This window comes from Hyposmocoma kahamanoa, unplaced genomic scaffold, assembly GCF_003589595.1.
Source record: "Hyposmocoma kahamanoa isolate Upper Pololo Valley unplaced genomic scaffold, ASM358959v1 95, whole genome shotgun sequence".
NCBI lineage: Eukaryota > Metazoa > Arthropoda > Insecta > Lepidoptera > Cosmopterigidae > Hyposmocoma > Hyposmocoma kahamanoa.
Genome location: NW_020654972.1, coordinates 2,108,942 through 2,124,567, shown reverse-complemented (window position 1 = coordinate 2,124,567; position 15,626 = coordinate 2,108,942). Strand labels below are relative to the sequence as shown.

The 15,626-nt window shown below is 36.5% G+C and overlaps 1 protein-coding gene across 1 annotated transcript in view; it reads right to left on the bottom strand.

Annotated features, from left to right (window-relative positions):
• Nucleotides 1-423: 423 nt before the first annotated feature.
• The window catches only part of LOC113238297, a 319,493-nt gene continuing 304,290 nt past the window's right edge, over nt 424-15,626 (bottom strand). Inside the window, exons 5-12 of the mRNA XM_026475134.1 lie at nt 8,055-8,161; nt 4,978-5,085; nt 4,669-4,753; nt 4,383-4,576; nt 2,039-4,294; nt 1,642-1,804; nt 1,178-1,346; nt 424-818 (exon numbers count right to left, since the gene is read on the bottom strand). Coding sequence (XP_026330919.1) covers nt 617-818; nt 1,178-1,346; nt 1,642-1,804; nt 2,039-4,294; nt 4,383-4,576; nt 4,669-4,753; nt 4,978-5,085; nt 8,055-8,161 — 3,284 coding nt within the window. The 3' untranslated portion in view covers nt 424-616. The remainder of the gene's footprint in view (nt 819-1,177; nt 1,347-1,641; nt 1,805-2,038; nt 4,295-4,382; nt 4,577-4,668; nt 4,754-4,977; nt 5,086-8,054; nt 8,162-15,626) is intronic.

The following is a 15,626-nucleotide window of genomic DNA, read 5'->3' as shown; positions in this document are numbered from 1 at the left end:
AATTAAACATAATGATCACTACTTTAAATGCTTTTTCCTTCCATATAGTCAATATAAAACTTAATGTCCAAGCATTCAAGATCTCTGCACACACTTCGATTGTTTTTTCTACCAGAAAGATAATAGCACGCTAGTGGGATAGACCCCAAAGCCGACAGAATATCTAATATAATACAAATAATAATTATGCATCATGATTTCTTACAACTACTTACACATAAAAGGCATCCTTCATATTCATCATCAAAATAAGTGAATAGCAAATCACTTCAAAAATACAAGACACATATTCTACGACACGGTACAAGCAAAATAACGTTTGTTGGCGACTACGAAACACAATTATTATTTTCACATAAATTGGCCATATGGCCACACTACTTGCGCCCTTAACGCGGGAACTTTGTACTAAGTTTGGGCTGGGGAGACTACAATATAATAGTAATCCTTCAGAAGTGTCCCGAGGAACAATCAATACCTTTCACCGAGTTAAGAAGAGACATAAAAATTCGTAATGTAGCTTTGGTGTTAATTCCTTTTTAACTTACAAAATATTAATACGTGTTCTTCGTAGACTCGGGGGTTACTAACATCCAAATATGTTGTTAAAAGTTGTTCATTTGTTAGGGACTTGTATCTTCTTGGATCTGAAGTCGTAAATCTTGCGGCAGAAGAGAACGAGCTCGGGGGACACGCCGGGGGGTAATTTGGAGTCATTCGGAGCGACGGCCGGGGTGATCTCGCTTGGCGGTAACGGTGGGACGATCGATGGAGTGATTGTAACGCCCTCTTCTTGCGCTTTTAGCCGTTTCCTGTAACTGTTAGAAAAGCAGAACATTACTTACAGGATATATAAAACACCGGATCCTTAATCTTTAGAGGAGACACGAGTCCAATAGAGGGAAATAGGTATACCGGATTGATACAGCAGCTAATTCGCAATGAAACCGTAGATTATAAAGATGCGGTATCTTTATAATCTATCTCCATTGCTAATTATTTTACTGTTCTGTGTCTCTGTGTTAAGTCATGCGTGGCATAAAATAAAGACTATTATTGTTTGGTAAAGATAGAAAACCGGTTTTCAAGATCTTTATTAGTTTTTTTTTATAAATGTGATAATACATAATAATTAACATTATAATGTACAGTATGCGTTTTGTTGAATTGGACTTACCGGCAGTATTCATTGAAAGTGAGCACGTGGCATTTATCCTCGATGCAGGCGACGGAATTAGCGTCCCGGTGTCTTGAGGCGAAGACCTCATCGGGTGCGTCAGCTGGCTCGCGCCCGCGTTCTGTGTGCTCCGGCCGGTAGTACCATACTAGAGATACCATCATTTCGCCTAGAAACAGAACATGACAAGTATTTTATGGCTATAATCGATAAAAAAGGCCTACTTAACTTACGTTCAAATTGTTTACTACTTTTCATTCCCGAAATCCCATATATTTACAGTTAGATTAGACCTCCAGTTAGGACGGTCAACTCTCTAAACGAACGTGTCGACTGTTGATCCGGCGAATATTTACGCATTTCAATAATGATTTTTAGAAGACCACATCGTTTCATCTGTTACGCATTTTAGAAAGCGATGACGACATCGTACATTTTTACATAAAATGCAGTTGTAGGCTTACCGTCTTCAGGATTCTCCCATAGACTAGCGATCCTGGCTACAAACGGCTGTGCTCTGGCTGTGGAGGCCCTGAGCAGCACGCAGTCACCCCGGCCTACGCTGTCACCACTCTCGTGCGTCATACGGGGCCAGCATCGCGCTGTGCGATCCAGGCGGGAATCGTTCTGTGGAAGAATTTATTGTAACAATTAAAGGGATACGTAAATTGTTAATATTAAATAAATAAGTAAAAGTACTAGGAAGTGAAATATATGAAAACAATTGATGCCCCTGATAGTAATAAAACTGAAGTACTTCTGACATAAGATAAAGTTGCGAAACGTACATGCGTCATAAAACCAAATACTCGCTATTATGTACCTCCATAAAATAAACATATGACTCACATTTCTACTTACATTGAGGTAGACTTTCGAGATATAATTTTCTCCGTCCCATTTCCATCCGTTGCTCCATCGTGGCGGGGCGCGAGGCTCATAGGAGGGTGGAGCGAGAGGAGCCAACGTCCGCCGCACCCGTCGCGTCCCTGCACCGCTACGTCGTCGCCTCGCGCGCCGTCCTACGTGAGGTCCCGGCGACGAAGCGCAAGCATCTTCAATCACCATAGTAGCTTCATCCGTTTTTATTGCTGGCTTCTTAGACACTAACAATTTTACCACTTTCTCTACATTTTTTGCCTTCATTTCACCATTTGCTAGCTTGCATCTTTTCGGCAATGTCTTTTCGGGCATTGCCAGTTCAGATGGTACGTCAGTAATTCGTTCAATCGATTCCCTCGTAGGCTCTTTGTCCTCTGGTACTGGAACGGAATCGGCATCAGTAATATGTTTCTTTGACACCAGCAGTTTGGCTACCCTTTCTATGCTTTTAGCTTTTAATTCTCCATTGGCTTTAGGTAATTTTATTGCTTTCTCAGAAACTTTGTCTAGAATTTCCTCTACAATTTCTTTTTTGTCACTTGTGTCATCACCACTCGCAATTTCATCAGTCTTAATAACAGGTTTCTTTGACACGAGAAGCTTGGCCACCTTTTCAATGCTTTTCTTAAGTTTGGTCTTGTTGGTTGACAATTTGCAGCGTTTTGCTTTATTTATTTGCGTATCTGATGGTTTGTTTTCAACAGATTCTATAGTTTCCAAGGGCTTATCTAATGTAATGTGAGATTCATCTGCAGGCTTTACTTTCACTTCATCCTTTTTACCCGCTTTAGGCTTGGATTTAAAAACCTTTAAGGATTTTAATGCGTCCTCGACCGCAGCATTATTTTTAATATCACTATCACTAATAAGATCTTCACCACTGTCTTTAACAAACTCACCTTTGTCTTTAACGGTAGGGACCGACTTTAATTCACTGTCTTTACACATTATTTTATCACTTTTCGATTTATATATATCACTGATCAGCGCGAAATCTTCGTTTGTTTTCAATTTATCGGTGGGTGGTTTTAATACTGATTTCGAACTGTGCGTTATTTTAGAATCAATTTTTTCTAATTTGCACGCATGTTTATATGACAATTTTTTTTCTATCAATTGACTTACTGCTGCAATGGTGTTAGACCGCACACCTGTAACTGGTGGATTGCTCTCTACAATATTGTTGTTAATATTCAAAGTTTTCTTAGATGTAGTAGAGATATTCTCGTCAGGAGATGGGAATAGTTCTGCTGGATTCATTTGTTTTGCGCCGGCTCGGTCGATGCTATTCTTTCGAATTAGGTTGTCTAGTAAAAGCGCACTCTTGATCTTGGGTTTCATAGAAGCAGGGTCCTCTGCTAGAATGGCTAGGGATTTGTGTCCTTTCTCATCAGGCGCATCCATTAACATGCGTTTAGCCTTGGGTGTATTTGGGGTACTGTCAGACTTCCTTTTGACTGTTCTCTTATCGCTCGGAGTTTTCGGTGTTCTTTTAGTTTGAGGTGATCTCTTCTTGGTCTCTTTCGTAACAGTCTCAACTCGCATAAGGCTAATTTGATCAATTGACACTTTTCTGCGTTTTTGTAGCTTGACATGTTCACCAATCCCATTAGTTTTGCAGCTGTCTTCAAGTTGAGTGTCTTTCATGTCTATTTCTAGTTTTGGTTTGGAATATCTCCGTTTAACTTGTTTAGCAGCATCTGTGCTAGTAGCTGTAGCATTTTCAGAAACAGTTGTTGTGCTATTGTGTTCTCTAAGTGCTAGTGCTTCTGGTTTTCGAGACGCTGCACATGTTGGACCCTCGTTTTCTTTCTTGACATCAACTAAAGGTGTTGAACGTTCGTCCGAAGAAGACAAATCTATTGGCGCGCAAGTAGGAGGTGATATTGCCATTACATCATCATCTGCATCGCTGTGATGGGCAGGTGGTGGTTGAGGGATTGACAGTAACAGTCCAGTGTCATCTCCCACCAGGGATCGCCTCGCCATTGCTTTACCAAGACGAGCTCTTCGGGGCGCTACTGTCGGTGGTTGCGGAGCGCAAGCTCCAGCGGAGCCACGGGCGGGTGACGGAGGGCCTAAAGCCTCAACCGGGCCGGGAATGTCACCCGCCAGACGTAGGTTTTCCCGCACATCGTAAAGTTCACGTTTAGGAGAAGCGCCTCCAATTGCTGGTAAAGGACAAGGATGAGGCGCGTCCGCTGCTGCTGGTGGTTCTTGTTCTAGCGGTGGATCCTGGAAATATAAACCAGTTTATTAGGAGATGTGAAACAATTTGAATCTCTATACTTGTACATACATATCTTGCAAGCTTTCTACGTACTTTCCCGCTACCGTGTGTATCTGCAACGGTGTCCAGTGCGCACGCTCGCACCTTCGCTCTGAAGGCGCCCCCGGGCGGCGCTATTGCTGAAGTTATGTCGGCTGGGCCGCCACCGGTCGGGGGTTTACCAGTAGCCGGCCCAATAAGGACGTTTTTTGGAAACGGATTTAAAGGGCAGGGGCATCCGCGAAATTCTGAAAATAGGCAAGCAGAAATTTTATAAACAATTTCTACAAAGTGAAACATAATAAGTACGGGTATGTTGGGATAGGTAATGAATGCTCACCATATGGTATCCTTTGAGGCGAATGCTGATAACAATTGCCGTAATATTGTGGTGGAGGATACGGCTCGCTGCCAACGCCTACCATCTAAAACAAATGCGTGCTTTAAATGATGATATCACTATGGTGTGAATCGTTACAACATACAGTATAGTGAAGTTCGTTTTCAAAGGTCAAAAATAGTGTCACCAAATGTAATCATGAAATCGTTAGCTTAAAATTAATGCTATTCAATTAATCTTGCTTCAAATAAAACACAAATTTAACCATTGATATAATAGGTACCTAAATTAACAAGTTACTTTATTTACCGGTGCATCGGGCTGTGGCGGCATGTGGTATGGTCCCGGAGGTCTGTAATACCGTCCGTAGCATAGGTCCGCGGGGTAATATGACGGCGGCCCGTACTGCTGTAGCACCTAGAACAATTTATAGATAAAACACTACAGAAGGAGGAACATTTATTTAAATAAACTAACGCGACCTAAATGCTAATTGAAACAAAATGTTGCTTTCCAATGTATAATTAATTAAATTTAATTAAATTAAAACAAAGTTTTATCCAGTTCCACAGAAAACAGAGTTTGAGAGCATTGGCGGCGATCCAAAATGTATAGTCGGTATCATTTGATGACAGACGAATGCTTTACGTAAACACCGTTTGTACAATGGACGTATGATATTATGGCACTATTAATTAAGTACAAAGAGAAACTCAACATTCTTATCTATTATTGTTATAACACAGGGCTATTTTGCCTATCTGTATATTTCAGAAAGGGTTACGGTAACATGGTTAGTTATTTAGCCATTGTATATTTGTATGTTTAGGGTAGTAATTTTGTTAGTGCCCTAAAGTGGAGTGTACTAAATTTATTAATTAGTCGAATTTAGACGAGTAAAAGGTAAAAAAATGAAAATAAAGTGTGATTGATAAAACAAAAAATAACGCCTAGCGTATGGTAACTTTGAAGTTCTTTATATATGATTGCAATTATCCATGGACATGCTCACAAAATCGGAGGTATAAATAGAAATAGGCAATAATGCATAACTTCAAACTATAGTATCCATCAATATACCAGAGATCCACGCCAATTATCTGGTCTTAAAGTAGAGAATTCTCTGTACTAAATTCACTCCAGGATTCTATCCAAAATGCAGTCACCGAATTGGTCTCTTTCTCTAGCGGCCATGGTGTTAAACGTTGAGCCGCCTCTACCTATTTGCCAAGTTTTATTGAAATCGGTTACCGGAAAGTGCGCGGAACCGGATTCATCTCCTAATTTGCGAGGTGAACTAGAGGTGGAATATTTTCTTCAAATTTAAACGGAAAAAATCAGCGAAATCGGTTCACAAATGTCGGAGTTATCGCGTAACATACACGAAAAAAAGTTGAAATGAGAACCTCCTTTTTTGAAGTCGGTTAAAAAGACAGCAATATAATAAATTATATTATTAAGCACATAGGTACCAAGTTTGGTATTAGTTTTATTTATTACATGTCCTTTAATCAAAGTGAATCTTCGCATTATTTGTTGGAAAATTCTCTTTCAATTTTATTGGCTACATTTGTAACTACACAGGACAATAGAAATAACTTAGGACCTTATGCGCATGTAAAGCATAGAATCTCAAATAAACCTCGTGCTATTTAGTATGATAAATTATTATATCTTTTCGCAATTACTATTATGCGAATACGCTTAAAATGCGATTAGAAACATATTTGTGTATTTTGTCCTTTATACAATAAATAAATAAAAAAAAAGAAGTTATTTTTAAACAGGGCCGAATTTAAACAAATATCCGACTTAATTGCCGCCCACTTTTAGAAGTGAATCAGAAAATAATTTACTGGTAATTTAAATTACAAGGTTTAATAAAACAACTAAAATTGACGTTAACATATAATCAACAACATATTTTCTAAATATTACTGTTAATGATACACCTATAGAGTTAAATATGCAAGCTCTTGCGGTCGACGATGCCATAATTAAGTAAGCTGCTTTACTTTACTTTCTTTTATATTTCTACTGAAGTAAAAAATATCTAATATCATTTATTTACACTTATATATACGAGTATACTTCGCATGTAGCCTACAGACAGAGAAAAAAAAGTAACAAGAAAGGTCACTCTCCGCCCCTCCCTAGCTTTAGATACTGCACCGCACCCCGCATATTGACGGAACACGGAACAAGGTTGTCAGCGAGCCGTCGCTAAGAACAACTTTCACGTTTAAACAGTTTAAATTTATCTACTACGAACGCACGTTACTATATAATGGTCGCGAATTGTGCCATGTACGACTTTTTATCTTCATCTATATAAATGAGATAAAGGGGAGTTTCTTTCGTTATGTTTAAACAGTTTAAATTTATTTATTACGAACGTACTTTACTATATGATGGTCGTAAATTGTGTCATGTAAAGCTGTTTATCTTCATTTATTTAAATAAGACAAAGAGAAGTTTCTTTCGTTAAAAAAACTTTTTATTACATATCGAATTTTCAATACATATAATGTGATTTCATAATAGATACATTCGTTTGTTTAATATGCCGCTCTTACAAAATCTCTGCGCACGGTAAATCAAGAGAATAAATAGCACGACTAAGTCATGGGTAACCCAATCACTTAACGCACACATTTACGCGTGTACAGATAGCGCTCCTTTTTCAAAATTGTGTAACACAAATAGATAAATAAATGGATAGATACGAGCCAAAAATCAGGTCGCGCGTCTTCCGGAGAATTCGCGCGCAAACTAGGGAATTCCCACAACTACCGTATCGTATCTAGTTTGTACGTTACATAATAGACATAAATAAAGTTATTTTCGAACAGAACATAAAGATAATTAAGCTATGTACAATTTCGATACAATAATTCGCTTCCTTTCCGTGGCGATATGGGCTACAGGCCAAATTGGCCCTTATTCCTTAAACAGACCTAGGGTTGCCTACATTTAAAAAAAATATCATTATAAACAACTTCCTGTATAACAAACTACTAACTGAAACACAAATAATTCGCAACAAAGCATATTCTTTTGGAAAATATATAATGTCAAGACGTTTATACGAGGACTGGACAGTCTTTAATCTAAGGTTTCCTACAGAAAGGCTTATCGAATCTATTACAAATCGTTTGCAATGTCGCTGAGGTAATTGCTTCCATTTTTCTAAAGTATCGGTTAAGTGGTTAAGTAACTATTTCTACACCGTTACGTAAATTTGATCAAAGAAAATATTCAAATGTTTCTCTAACTCGATTGGGCGTTATGAACGCAACAACTGTCAGAAGTGAAGATCGCTGATCTGTAGCCGACCCTGGGGATTATGGCAAATTATAATTGAATGTTCTGTAGTGGTCACTTACAGGTGGATGCGGGGTGTGGTAGTGTGGCGGGGTGTGGTATCTGGTCAACGCCCGCTCTGCTTCTGGTCCGCCTTCTTTGATCAGCGGTCCGGCCGGCTGGTAATATCCTGTAGACAATAGAAAATACTCCATTCGTTATTTGTTTCTAATAAAAAATAGGAAAGAGAAAGACAAATAAAATATTTAGTGACATTGTCTCTTCTTTTTAATAATTCTTTATTTTAATTAACTATATCTATGTACTAGTGTACTTTTAATTCAGTTTGATTCGCAACTGTTTCGCAACTGTTTTCGCAAGGCTGTCAACAAAAAAATCCTCATAAAAAGGGTATTATAACTATAACATATATCGTCGCCTTACTTTCTCAAACTCCTATCTTAAAGCACAAAGTTACTGAAATGCATTGTATTTCACATCACATTTGCATCATATTCACACACTGGCTTTTACCTATTCTTAAAGTAATGCATCCAAATTAGCACCCTTGATAAGAAATTTAAAATAAATAGAAAGTTTTGCCATTTCCTGAATAATCACTCTGTATAAGATACGAGTTTGAGAATGTAAGGCATCGATATTGTCATTTTTGGTAATAAACAGCTTTGAATGTTCAAAGAAAAATCCTTTCGGAACTGATTGTGAAATGGATGAAAGTAAATATTACAAAATAAAACACAGAAAAAAAGGAATGTTCACAATTTAAAAATAAGTTAGGTACTGCTTTTACGGAAAGTCGTGAAAAGAAATAAGGCGGCAATACAGAAAAAGTTCATAGCGCGAGAAACGTACAAAAACAGCTGATGTTCCCACCGAGAACGCTAACCAAACAAGGCGTTTGCTAATTAAATAAAAAAGAAATTAAAAATATTTATGTTGTCGACAACAGCTGTCAAGGATGTGGTCAGCCACAAATCGCGATACGGTGACGAGAACCTAATAATGGGCTTTGTTGTGAAGTAGTTAGATACAATAAGAAGTTACATACGTACTTGTTATACAATATTAAAATACTTGTAAACTGGTATTCTTGTTACATAGGGGAATTATGTTCTTATTCACATTCTACCACAGACCGAATGGCCGATACAGTATCAATCAGTACCAATCTCTTTCATAGCAACTCTTTTCTAATTATGCATATTTTTTCGAATTGTGTTAGGGCCTAGCTGTAGTCTCATAAGGAGAATCTTGTAATTCTCTATTCTTGCGTTCTCCTGATGCTACTTGTAGCATCTTTATATTTTTTTAAATGCTTCAAATTATAATACACAAATTAGTCGTGTAATAAATTAGTTAGCCATTAAACCGTGCGCAGCGCTAGTGTGCCTATATACCGTTATCGAGAGTAGAGTTGCGAAGGCGGTAGGCGGCCTTAATTCGGACGTACACTCCAATGTGACGCCTCTCACTGTGCGTATCATAGTTCGATTTGTAGTTCATAGTTTGATCGGTTTCGAATAATTGTAAAAAGAAATTAAATATACAGTCACAAATGAAGTAAATCAATAATTTTCAACAATTAACGTGCGTACAAATGCGGTAGTTACGAACTTTGGTAGCTAAATATTAGTATTTAACATAAGTTTAATTTTTAACAAATTACTAAAGTATGTTGGAGAAAACAGAAATTCAGCATACTGAAATATCGTTAACAAGTGGTAGGTATCGTAAGAATGTGTCACAATTGCCGCCCATAAACTAAAACACATAAACATTACACACTCTAGCCACTGTAAAGAGTAAAAAAATCACAATTTGCGTTGCAAAGGGCCTAAGGAAGCAGGCAGTTTGCCTTGAGCCCACAAGACAGCTGCGTTGACCAAGGGGGCTATTTCTGACCACTTTTTGCACTTATTTATTTGTTTACCGGTTTTATTGTGATCTTACGGGATGAGTTGCTACGCTAAGATACTTCTGACTTTAGTACGGAAAAGCTTTTAACGATCAATTTTCTCAACTAATTGGCATACTCTCCCTTTATCGTCAAATAGGAGTTCAATTGGGATATTAAAACTTTTTGGAGTGTTGCAAAATCCACCTGTCATAATAGCATAAACATAAGAGAAGAAAGTATTTAAATGCAGTATTAAATTTTTTTAAATGAAGAAATTGTTGAAGATTTGGCTTGATGGATTTATTTTGATGCTGTAAAACCAATATTGAAACAAAAAGTTTGTTGTGATGCAAAAAAATTATCTGTTATTCTTGTGTGAGAAAAAAATGGCGGGTTTTTAATTTTTAGTTTAAAATAATTATGACGTTTTGAGTTTCTTAAATATTTGTTACTTATTTAAACCGATGGCTCTGTAGCCAGCGATAGCTAAATAAATTAATAAAATATTCTTGTGAGACGTTCAAAATATTATACTTGAAATGCAATGGTAATGTTGCATAATGTTAAATAAATATATGGTAATGTTGAATTAAGACGGCAGAGAATGATGTAGGTACGGAGAAAAAATAACAGATAAGTAAAAATGTAAAAAGAGTCAATTAAGAATCTATTGAAGCAGTGTGCATAATGATAAGCCACTAATCGGTGAACAAACACGGCGTGGCGAACCGGTTAAGCTAACCGATCAATTAGCGACACCGAGCAGGCAATTAAGTTCGCCGCACACCGCACGCAAAAAGCGCGCAAGTTTGTGCTCAGACCGCCTCAGGCATTTGGAATTTTATTAAGTATTTTAAAGATGCAGTTGGAATTGTGATTTAGTTCGATATTTTGTCGGATTTAATTTGAAATCTATTTATTTTCACCTTGCTTTTACACAGGTACATAATATTATTTAATGAATTGTATACATATTTCACGGATATTTTTGTAGTAGCCAGTTGATTTCATAGTTTCTCGATATTGATATTTTTTGTTATTCAAATTTAAAAAAGCAGTTAAACGCTCTTTATCTTTTACTTTTTAAATTTTAGTTGTGGACGAATCTAACTTCCTTGGCTCTTTGGAAAAGGAAGGACATTACTAATTTTATTCATAAAGAATACTTAGAGAAATTCCGTCTTATTCGGGCTTAGGTCCCAAAAGGAATCAAAAGTCAAAATTTCATGATATTAAGTTTAGGAGTTTCCGCTGTGTGTAGATATGTTACTCAGGACTTGTTCTTTTGTGGATAGGTAGGTATGTTTTGATAAGTTCTTATTCCTAATGTCATTATATTACTAAAGTAATTACATAGGAAAAGAAACTATTTCTTTGTTCTTAATCACGTAGGTTTTGTTTTTCAAACAAATCAACGTTTCGGGCATTTTGCAGGTACTATGGTCACGGCTAACTAAAGCGATCAAGTCATCAACCAGTGATGTCGATTGATGCAAATCACCCAATTTTTCACTACAGATTATACCTTATTTTTAATTTAACAACAATTCAATTTACGTTATACATACGTTTTGCAAAATATTATATTTTAACAATAATAGTTTAAATTCCTGTATCGTCCCTTAGACAACACTTACACAACACGGCTGAAATCGAAAATAGGAGGTTTTGACTTTTTGAAATGCTCAAGTCACAATAAAACTAGAATATCAATAAATTTAATATAACCAATATATACAACTATTGATATCCATAAATGGAGTTATTACACAACAGCTTAAAAATCTTGTATACAATAACAGGAATCACGCAGTTTTTTCACTCTCCTTTAAAATTGCTCGGGCATCTCCTTTAAAATTATTTGGGCGGCGTTGTTTGCCAAGAGACGATATGTAACAATCTGCTAAAAAAAAATTAATGACAGATAGTTTTTGTCCTTTAATTAAATGAGATATTTCCTTTTCTATTGGCGGCATGTTAACGCCTTTTATAAAAATGAAGTCCGCACATTGCGGCCATAAAACGTTCAATCGCGTTGTACACCTGGCAACACTTGAGATATCTCGATGAGATGATCGTGAACCGGATCGAGTTATCGAGCAATTTGAACACATTAAACGCTAAGGGAACATTTCATGTTAGTCGTAAAAAGAAGGAAATGAGGATTAAAACTGACAGATAACATTTAAAAAATATCAATTGTTAGTTTCTCGAGCTATTTTTAACCGACTTCAAAAAAAGAAAGAGGTTCTCAATTATTTCTTTATTTCTTAAATTAAAAAAAATACACAATAATTTATTTTTACAATGAACTTGTGCAGGTACATTGCAATTTAGTTGCGACAAAGAACCAGGTAACACAACTCAATTGTAGCGTGTATCGCGTACAGAGAGTTTCCTACGACTCCTGCACTAGGCAAAGCCTGTCTCGCATTCGCATTTTGTATGTATGTTACGCGGTAACAGCATTTCGTAACCGATTTTGATGATTCTTTTTTATTGGAAAGAGGGTACCTCAGTAGTGGTCCGATTTAAATTTGAAGAATATATTCCACCTGGAAGGGTGGCAAACTAGGGGATGAATCAGGTTTCGCGCACTTTCCGGTAACCTATTTCAATAAAATTTGGCAAATAGACGTAATTCCACGAACTTCTGAGGTTGGTTTTTTTAGTACTCTGTACTGAGATTATCTAGTATATTTATGGAAAGGACTACATTAAAAATCATGACAGTGACTCTTTGTTTTATAGTGCCAATGATATATCTTTGTTTCGCCGTAAATTCTAACCAGGCCCCTGGTTAAAATCTCTGGAAGCACGAAATCCGTTTCCAAGTTCTCCCACTCCGGATGACGTGCAGACTTGTGTTTCCATCGGGACTAGAACTAAGAATGTATGACAACGCGATTTGACAGTTTCGGACGGGCACGTCTTTTCGCAGTAGAAAAACTGCCGTAACTACGGATTTCGTGCTTCGAGAGTAGAGCCCCACCATTGGGCCAATACGGTAGACAGGCAATTGTTCACCGTGTCTCCTTAGTGGAAATTCAAAGAGTTGATGTTGTACTACAATCCCATGCCTGGTCAATTACGTGAATTAATTAATTGATATGCTTACTTAAATTGTGAAGCAAATATTTTCAAATCTCGTTTATCCTAGTTTATATCTCAATTAAATTCTAAATTTACTACACTGCTAAAAATGTAAATGGATACAAAATGATAATAAATAAATAATAATAATAATGACGGTAGATACTGAATTTAATACACTACGAAATTTGAAAACTCGCGAGATATTCTTAGAGATGAAATCACATATTTTCGACATGACTGGTGACATTACAGGCACATGGGACTAACTTATGTCTCAAGGTGACGGGCGTAGTAGCAGTGCCCTTCAGATCTTTGCGATTTAAAGCTCTGAGTGGAACTGCAACTGTTATGGATAGACGTGTAGCTTACCATCAGGCGCACGACTTGTTCATCCTATCACTTAATATCATAAAAAAAAGAACGATAATAATACTCCGTCGTTCGTCCGTTGGTTCGTTCCGTGGCTAATTGGTATAGCGTCTGACACGGTATGCAAGAAGACGTCGGTTCGAATCCGACCGGATCGTAGGATTTTTTTCTGAGTGTTCGATCTTTGTATTAATAATTATAACAAACTAGTGGAGTAATTTCACAAAAAGAATTGAATATTAATTCAATAATAATTTAATTGATAATAATACTGTTAATGTTATTATCTCTCACAATGGACACTTTATTAATCCAACAATTTCCAATTTATACAAGTTTGTAAGAATTGAAGTGAGAAGCGAGGTCGGCAGATACCGACGTCTCTAGAGTCCTTGACCAACTTCAGGAAAGTTCAAACAATGAAACGTAGTCTTTGAAAGGAATAAAAATCAGCTTTCGTGTAAAAGAAAATTTACGTCAGAGAGTACTTACTTTACATTTGCTTTCAAGCAATTTTTTGCGTTCCGTTATTATATCATTTTCAATTTTCTTTGATCAGAGGACGTAACTGTCTCGTTAGTTTATTGTCTAACTTAATATTTTTTATTTGTAACAGTTACGTGATAATCGACTGTCGAAAATATGGCATCATTTAACACGTTTTATGTGCTCCTTTTGTGAATAAAGTGCTCGTTTACATCGCAACTCACAAGTCTATTTACAGAGCTAAACAAGTAATAAAATAATAAAAGTTATATTATATTAATAAGAGAAGTTGAACGAAAAAAAATTTTGGAGGTAATTTTTAAATTACCTCCAAAATTAAATAAAAATAAAACTACAAATAAAACTATTTATAGTTAGGCTTAACCTTTTTTTCCTACCCATCGTCATAGTATTAATTCATATTCATCGTCAAATTATATTAACAACTTCTTCATCAGAATCAGAGAAAAATACACCGAAACGGCTCGTACTTTCTTACGGTAGTAGTAGCGATTATTTTGCAACCTGTACTTTAGAGAAGATGAGCCTTACTTGAAGAGCAATTTTTCGAAAGCGAATTTGTAACGGTAGTGCTGTGTGCTGCACATTATGGAATCACGATATGTAGACGTGTGGTGTGACCAATCCCAGTAATGACATGATGTATTTTTAAGAAAAAAAAAAACGCTTAAAAGCTATTGAATGTAGGATTCTGTATCGGACACGGTTGGAAATTTGAACTGCCGCTACGCGAGTTTATTCACACTATTTTGATAGACCGTGACGCGAATCACATGCCAATTTCGATACTGGGTGAAATAATTGTGGAATTTACAATGCTACGAGTTATTGAGGTGTATATTTAAATATCAGGTATTTTGAGGTTTGATACATTTTATGTAACGTTTGGATGATTAGATATTTCAGGGAACGGTACGTTGGTAAAGTTGTTACTGTAAGAACTATAATTCGCACATGACGAAGTTTTAAATAAATAAATCAATACATTCAAATAAATTCCAACTAAATGGAATTTAAACAGCCGATTGGTGGATATTTTGCCGGTTTAGACTTAACCGTTTAATTGAGGCTTAAGTGGTAGTTACTAACCAGTTTACCAGGAATAAGTCTATTTGATTGTATAGGTAGTGTCTTTTAGGTACTCACATAAATTCAGTAAGATTCTGAAATAGATAATCGATTTAAAGTAGTTCGAACGCTATTCAATTTTTTTAACGCTCTTCGTTTTTTTACGTCATGCAAGACTGCTATGTTACTTACGAAACGAATTCTTCTTCGTCTTAAAAAGTAACATTCATAAAGCATGATACGGATGGAGTCAGTACGATTGAATGAGTGCAGTGATGAGCGTTCAGGCTGTGACTTTTGTAGTAGGTAATTGGTTTTTTCTAACGGACGCGAGAGACGTAATTCCCACGGGCCCTCAACCGAGACAATCGAACTCACTGCCACCACTGGCAGTCTAGAAAGTGTTTATTTTGTACCTTTACGAGCCAACTATAGGATTTAATTGCACTCGCATGGTTAAGGCTTGGAACTATCTAAACAAAGGAGTAAAATGTAAAGTTGTTTTCAAAGGAAAATTATGGTCTTTTTCTTTTAAAATCTAGAATATTGTTAGCTAGTCAGAAATGCCTAAGTGAAATATGTAGTACTTAGGATATCCGTAATTTTAGTATTCCTAGCAAAGGTCTATATTTTATGAGTGCATTGTCAGGTGTGTCGTGGCATCGCGATCTCGTGCGATACTTCTGCTTGTAGAATA